At 38.5% G+C, this 7,500-nt stretch overlaps 2 protein-coding genes across 3 annotated transcripts in view; one reads left to right on the top strand and one right to left on the bottom strand.

Annotated features, from left to right (window-relative positions):
* The first annotated feature begins 659 nt into the window (after positions 1-659).
* LOC119589815 (histone H1.2-like) lies at positions 660-5,467 on the top strand. Its single transcript, XM_037938386.1, has 5 exons — positions 660-1,001; positions 3,414-3,614; positions 3,795-4,221; positions 4,408-4,541; positions 4,878-5,467. The coding sequence occupies exons 2-5, from the start codon at positions 3,444-3,446 to the stop codon at positions 5,289-5,291; spliced, it is 1,146 nt and encodes a 381-aa protein (XP_037794314.1). The 5' UTR covers positions 660-1,001; positions 3,414-3,443; the 3' UTR covers positions 5,292-5,467.
* A 1,363-nt stretch (positions 5,468-6,830) lies between these two features.
* The window catches only part of LOC119589814 (SUMO-activating enzyme subunit 2-like), a 25,495-nt gene continuing 24,825 nt past the window's right edge, over positions 6,831-7,500 (bottom strand). For both annotated transcript variants that reach the window (XM_037938384.1, XM_037938385.1), the window contains exons 12-13: positions 7,479-7,500; positions 6,831-7,140 (exon numbers count right to left, since the gene is read on the bottom strand). The exon at positions 7,479-7,500 is cut by the window's right edge and continues 106 nt beyond it. In XM_037938384.1, the coding sequence (XP_037794312.1) occupies positions 6,992-7,140; positions 7,479-7,500 (171 nt within the window). In that variant the 3' untranslated portion in view covers positions 6,831-6,991. The remainder of the gene's footprint in view (positions 7,141-7,478) is intronic.

Genomic DNA, 7,500 nt, shown 5'->3' with positions numbered 1-7,500 from the left:
TTATCCTATAAATCTAGTTACTCAAAAAGGATACTTAAAAGAGACAGAGATATAGAGTTGAGTTAAGAATCATATATGACATTATCTGCAGCATATATATATATATATATATATATATATATATATATTATATATATATATATATATATATATATATATTTATTTATTTTTTTTTATTTTTTTTATTTTTTTATTATTTTTTTTTATTAGTATTTTTTTTTTTTTATGGCGGGAAACTGTCAACTCCGGCATGAAAGTATTTAGTCAGTTATAAATCATCTAACAAAATATCGATATTTGGCCGTGAAAACTGATGTTCAAAGATGACAATATCGCTATGAAAGTGAAACGTAGCATGGACTGAACGTAAAAATTCAATAATCAAACATAAAAAAGCACGAGACCTCAAACTTAATTAATTATAAAGGACAGACTTAATATTTCAAGGTATACAATAAATACAGACTCTGATTAAACAATATATATTTTTTTAATGTATCCAACAGGTTACTTAATGTAGTTCACATAACTGTTGACTTTGCAATGTGACAAGCCATTTATCTATAATTTCAACCTCTCACAGTGAAAACGACCTTGTTTACGCCGAACAAGGAGACGCCGCGACGACCGTAGTGGCTTTTTTGTAATTAATCCATCAGCTTGTGAGGAGAAGCAAAGGAAAGGGGAATGAGCAAGTATATGCGATGTCTTGGCATCTTCCTGCCCACCTAAATTAGTCCTTTTCAGCAAACTCGAGGGAAGGCACGAGGCGTAAACATGCCCAGCGTCTTTTAATGGCCAAGAACCCCCCACAATTACCGTCACGCATTCGTAGTGGCATCGTTTTCGCTGTTCCACCTACTGAGCGAGGCGGAAACTGCTGACCAAGCGCCGGGATCAGTTCGAGACTGCTCGGAGTTCTTTCCTCGGCCGACCTGCACTTGGAAGCGTCTGCTCGTGAATGCTGAGAGAGGCACGACGCTCTTGGACTTACTCATAATGTAAGTATGACTTCGGAGTAAACTTTACTGCATGCGTATTTCTCCGACGCTGTAGGCTGCCTTAGAACAAGGAATGTTGCAGGAAAAATACTCGACTCAAAGCATGGGCTCTGGCGAAGTACTCCATGGCAAAAATAAATAAATAAATAATAATATCGAGGCTAAATCAAGAGTCAACGTGTAAATGATTTTGCATAGTCTTGTCTAACTTTTCTCTAAAACTGGTGTTTAGACCGCAGCTGATTTTCCTCAAGTTTTTATCATGTTGCCTACTGCCAAGTCTAAAGCAGGGGTGCCAGACTCAAAACCCCTAGTGGACCACTTTTCATTTCCTCTGCCATCTTTAGGGTCGACAGAGGATTAAAACTTATGGTACTTCCATATTCGTAAGCATTTTGGGTATTTGTTACCGAAGGCGACGCACCCTTAAGGGACGAAGTCCCAAGACCAGGTTATCATGCGAACCTTAAAACCCAAACCAAACCTTTCCTACCCTCTATTCCCTAGACAGGGGGAAGCCCCCTTTATTAACCCTACGTGCCAACTTAAAGAATGCGACATTAAGAACTCTGGCTGTGTTCTGGTGTTGTGGACTGTCTGAGCGGTATAGTGCAGCTAATATTTTCGTCATTTTTTGGTTTTATAACTACTATGCTCTAAAGATGACGGTGTCCATTTTCCTCGGTCCGTGCGTTGCGCTGGATCCCCACCCGATCCCATGCACTGAGCGGTGCATTTGTCGCCACCTATTTTCTTCAATTCTTCATATCTGAAGCATTTTGCCCACGCAGATTATTTCATGCATTCGTGTACAGTGTCTTTTAATAGTCGCATTACATTTTCCTGTAAAGTAACGCTCCCCTCGAGCAGTGCCCGAATAGCACGTGCTGTCTAGTTACGGCAACTTATATTGTTGAAAATGAAATTGACGGAGTTAGACCCTAGCGAAAGTGCGTCTCGTATTCTAGAGAATTACCCCCCCCCAAAAAAAAAAAAATAATAAAATAAAATAAAAAAAAAAATAAATAAAAAAAATAAACTCCAGATACTCGGCATATGATAGAGATAGATGTCTGGGCACTGTTGCATCAGAAGTGTGTAATGTATTCCTGGCTCACGTTCCGGTTGAGTATTGCCGAACAGGAGTCTTTGTTTATTTCCACCCAAATGCGAGGCCCAGAGTAAATGTTACCGAAGGCGACGCACAGACATAGAGGGAAATGGACACTGTCATTCTAGAGCATAAAAAAGTCATGAGCAAGAGATACATCTGCAGCGGCATTATATTTGCCAAGAAATGACAGAAAATACAAGCGAAGTGTTTATAAAGGAGGGGGGGGGGGAACGGGGAGCTTGCCCCCACTTTAGGGAATAAATAGAAGGAAGGAAAGGTTAGGTTTGGAGTTTGGGTTAGCATGATATCCTGGTTTTGGGACTTCGTTTCTGGAGGGTGGGTCCCTCTCGGTAAGAAATACCCAGTATTTTAGGGATTATTTTCCCAATGCACTGTATTGCCGCTAATGAAGAGCTATATGCAGTTTATCGACCGCTTAGGGGTTACCTATGTTACTAAAGTAAGCCACTATCTTGAGCCAAAAAATGGCCGAACTGAGTTTGTTTGCAGTTAATTCTAAAGTTTCGGAGATTACCAAATAGATTAATTAATTTAAGCATAACTTACCCAGAGCTATATTTACATTCGGAAATCTAGAGGAAATGTCAACACAATGTTAGCGCACTAAGGTGGTGAAAATTCCATGTACACTTAGAGAGGAAAAACTTGCTGATAAATGAAACCAGTTAAGAGTAACGTCAGAATTTAAGAAAATGGGATACGACAAATCCCGCGGGGATCAGGTGTGGGCCAGGGAAATGCGGCGATCGGGTGAGGTTTGGAAAGCCCACTGGTTGAGGATTTTGGTTCATGTGGCAAGTTCGGATTCCTAGGAATGCCTTAAGATAGCACCCTTGGGTGAATTGCGATTGTCTCAGAGGATGTCACTTCGTAAAAAAAAATATTGTAAATTCATCTGTAAAGCCTTACCAGAATATGGTCATTTTATAGTGGAATAAGTTGATTCCTAATATATTATTATTGTATATAATTGCTGATACGAGTTCGACAGGTCGTACACTTTTTTAAAGATTTCAGGAAAGCAAATCTCACACCAACCCCCACACCCTTACCCCTACGCCCTCCCCTCCCCTCCCTCCTCTCCCTTCTTTTCAACCAAACGAGCCCCTATGTTAAGTAGGCCATGCCAATAACCATAATTTTCAACTCGTCTTTGCCTTGACCCTGTAAAATATAACAAAGCTAATAATTTTCTTAACTTAAAAAGGCACGTCTCTGCAAGCTAGTGTCATGATCTCATGGAAATTTACAAGTTGACTGAATTGGAATTATTCCAGAGTGCATGCCAGTGGGAAAAGAACAGCAACATGCCTCCCCGCAAGAAACCCGTCAAAGCAGCTGCAAAGCCTAAAAATGAAGCTGAGGTAGATTCTGACAAGTCTGAGGAAGAAGCTGCGGAGGTGAAGGGGGAAACCATCGAGAAGCTCACCCTGGAGGAGGACCTGGAGGATGAGGAAGATGATGATTATGACCCCGAGGTATACATGGTTTCGGCATCCTTCACACAGTCGCATGTGATTGGTCTTTTTATTATACATTAATTTTAATTTTTGTTTAGATATTGGGGTATTAAATGCATTTGCATTTGTTGGTTCTTTTGGCATATGTAATAACATTTCTAACATTTCCTAGAAATTATGTACGTTGCATATTTAAAGGCAAAAGGCAATGAAGAGGAGGGTTCAGATGAGGATGGAAACGAGGAAAAGGACGAAGAGGATGAGGCAGAAGATGATTTGGAAGATGAGGAAGATGAAGAGATAGATGAAAATGAGGTCAAAGATGTATTAAATGACAAGGAAGGAGATGAAGACGAGGATGATGCAGAAGAGAATGAGGATGAAGATGAAGATGAAGATGAAGATGAAGAGGAGGAAGAGGAAGAAGAAAAGCCCAAAGCCAAGTCCAAACCCAAACCTCAGTCCAAACAGGTGCAGCCAAAAAAGCAAGCAGTGAAGGCAGGCACCAAGAAAAGTGTTGCCAAACCACCCGTGGACAGTATTGCAAAAGTTGTTTTGGAGGCTGTCAAGGCAAACACAGAGAGGAAAGGGATTTCCTATGCTGGCATCAAGAAGTACTTAATGGGTAAGGGCTCCAAAGACTTGGTTTTCAGAAAGTACTTTGTAGCATTGCTGGAGGGACAGGAGTGGTTCTGTAACTTCATGTTATTAACCATTTTCAATCTGTGCATTGCATTTAGCTCGTCAAGGGTAATGTAGACTTTGAGGGTTTTACTTGTTTTTTTTTTTTTTTTTTTTTTTTTTTTTACAGCACAGTACCCAGATAGAGATTGGTCCAAAAAAGGACACTTTCTTAAATCTGCTCTGAAGAAGGCACTTGAGGAGGGAACAATCCTAAGAACGAAGACCAGTGCAGAATCGGCTGGAGCACATGGAAGGTTTAAGGTGAGAATTACAAACCTGAATTGCTTGGTAAATTTTCCTAATTTGTGTAACAATTGTTAATTGCAGTAACAAGTATGCACATATATAGATAAAATTCCTTGTAGATGTCTCTGAATTAAAGGATCAGTCTGATAGAAATGTTAAGACTTATGGAATGGCCCCTTGCAATTTAAATGGGTACATGTAGGGATTAATCAGAATAAGTTGTAAAGTATTGAAGTAGATGTATAAATTCATTCAGAAATTTTAATGTTGTATAATATAAACTAGCAGTATCCCTGTTGCAACAAGGATTCATGGTTAACCAGTTTATTCTTGTATACATTCCCCTTTCAGTTCAACAGGGAATACAAAACACTTAACCAGGGTGAGAAGAAGCCCAAAGCGGACAAAGAAGAAAAGAATCCCAAGGCTAAAAAGGAAAGTGCAGCAAAGCCTAATAAAGAGAAGGCAAAGCTTAAAGCAAAAGAAAACACACAGGGAACTAAAACTGGCATTAAAAAGACCACGCCCAAAGGGAAGACCAAAGATAAAGCAGCACAGAATGCCTCAAAAAAGGTGCCAAGTGAGAAAGAAAACAAAGTACCCCCCAAAGCCAGTAAGTTGAAACAGACCAAGAGTAATGAGTTAGGGGCCGCCTCCAAAACCAAAGGGGCAGCAACTAGTGCAACAGGAACCAAGAAACCAGCCAAAAGGACCAATTCAGAGCCCTCAAAGGAAGTAAAGACTAAGTCCAAAAAGGGGTCGTAAATTACGTAATTTTTCAACAGATTAGAAATGTACATTTTGGTTTTACTGTATCTGTAAAATATATCCCAAGTTTCTAGGTTTTATTTAGGTGAAGAAAATGAATTATTAACTTTATTAAATTCTTTGATAAGACTAGTTTCTTGTCCAGAAAGTTTAAAATAAAACTTTTTAGTAAAGCATTTTTTAATTACCTATTTGGGGTTGCTAAATTAATGTTAATAAAACTTAATGTTGAATATTATGCATAGTTGTGCAATATTATGCATAGTTGTGCAATGTTTTTACAGGATGCTTAACCTTTAACAGCATGGATGAGTAATCTAGTTGGACATTACTGGGTAGAGCCAGATCTCATGAGTGCTAACATGCTTCCAGTTTGGAAGCTTAACCCTTAATTGCAACTCTAAATTATTAATTATAATGGGTTAGGCAACTAGTCCATGACCCTAGAAAAGCTCTTAGTTTTACCTAGGGTGCTTCTGCCATCTTTGCCTTCCTCCCTTTATATAGTGCCATGTTTTTGAGTACCACAATGACTACACAGGAGAATGTGGTCTTATCTCGGTTAAATATGAGTTGACTGAGGTGTGTAGTAACTCGCAATAAATCGTGCACAATAAAATTACTTGTGAAAGGTAAGTTGATTTTCAGGCATCCTTTTTTGTTATTGAAAAAGTTGGGTAAACTGAGTAACCATTATTGCTGTAGATGCATGTTGAATTAAATTGCATTTTGTACAAAGATACCTTTTCCAACAACTTTTGGTAAGTTTTTACTGGTATCCACAAGCATAGCATGTACAAAAACATTCATTTTATCACTAAAGATGCTTACAGGGGAGGAGATTTGGAATCCGAGGCCTGTCAGCGTTTCTACTAAAATGCATTCATAACCATTCATTCCAGATCATTAAACAGTGAGCTGGCACTTAAGCCCCCCCCCCCCCCATCCCTTGTTGCTCGTTCTTGTGAGGAGGGGCTTGAGACCAGGACTAAGGCCCAATGTAGGAAGCACCCCTACCTTGGTCCTCAGCCCTTGCTTCCCCTAATTTTGCATGGTCTTTTCTTCTACATCCCCTTCTGTCCACTTATCCTAATCATTAACTCCTTTTTACCACAATACTTAATGCTATGTGACCTTTGATGTCTGGCACATTTGTTTTAACCATAACCTTTTTGGAAATCCACAAACATTGCCTTATCGAACAAAAAAAAAAAAAAAAAAAAAATTACCAGGGGGATTTGCCCTCAAGCCCTTACCCTATTTTGAATACACTGCTGATGACCTTAGATCCTGATGTGGCAGGAAATTTTTGAGAAATACTTGTTTACCAAATAGTTTGGGTACAGAGATGACCTCACAGGTAGACAATCTTATTCCCATTGATCATTCCTGTGTGGGGCACCTGCTCAAAGAATGTTCAGTCAGGACCATCATACAGGAGGAAGAAGACTTGTTGATTGTAATTTGCTTTCTCCACAACTTTAGGGCTGGCTGGCTTCCTACGTAGATTCTTAATAAAGGTACTTATAAAAATAGTGTTCTTAATTATTATTATTATTACATACAAAAATCAAAGGGTACACTTTGCTATCACTAGATTCAAATATAAAATTACACAATGGATCACTTTCTGTAAACTACTTTTGTAATTGAAGAGGAAAGGCTAACTGTAAACACAACATACATCCTTATGGAATCTACAATATTATCAAATCATCGTCATCATCCACTGGGCCTGGTCGCATCTTCTTAGTTGGATTCTGTAACTCATCCTCTGCCTTCCTCTTCTTGACATAATCATCATCCAGGCACACTAACTCATCATCTGATGCTGCTGTGGTAGATGCTGCAGTAAAAAATAAAAAAAATTAAATTTGATTTCACATTTCTCAAAAAAAAAAAAAAGTGTGTAAGAGACTCCTAACATGCTCTTTCATGAGAAGGGATACTGTGTTACAATTATATTTTTAAATGCCATTGTAATAATATCTGCCAGTGGATAAGAAAACATATACAACTAAAGAAGTTAAACAATTTATGAACATTTTAGGACATTACAAAATAATAATAATAATAAAAAAAAAACTTTGGCAATTCATGCTGAATTAACTTGTAGCAACAATCACTGACAGCCACACGATGGTTTTCGCATATCCAAAGTTATATAACACCAAATTACATTACCTGGAACATTATTTGCTGCAGC

Source organism: Penaeus monodon, chromosome 26, assembly GCF_015228065.2.
Source record: "Penaeus monodon isolate SGIC_2016 chromosome 26, NSTDA_Pmon_1, whole genome shotgun sequence".
Lineage (NCBI taxonomy): Eukaryota > Metazoa > Arthropoda > Malacostraca > Decapoda > Penaeidae > Penaeus > Penaeus monodon.
Note: the sequence above shows the minus strand (reverse complement) of the source record. Positions and strands in the feature narration are given on the sequence as shown.

Bases quoted from the DNA above. Each gene is read 5' to 3' on its own strand.
- LOC119589815 (XM_037938386.1), top strand. From the start codon at position 3,444: ATGCCTCCCCGCAAGAAACCCGTCAAAGCAGCTGCAAAGCCTAAAAAT. The intron at 4,222-4,407 runs GTAAGGGCTCCA...TTTTTTTTACAG, and splicing joins CATCAAGAAGTACTTAATGG to CACAGTACCCAGATAGAGAT. The intron at 4,542-4,877 runs GTGAGAATTACA...TTCCCCTTTCAG, and splicing joins GAGCACATGGAAGGTTTAAG to TTCAACAGGGAATACAAAAC.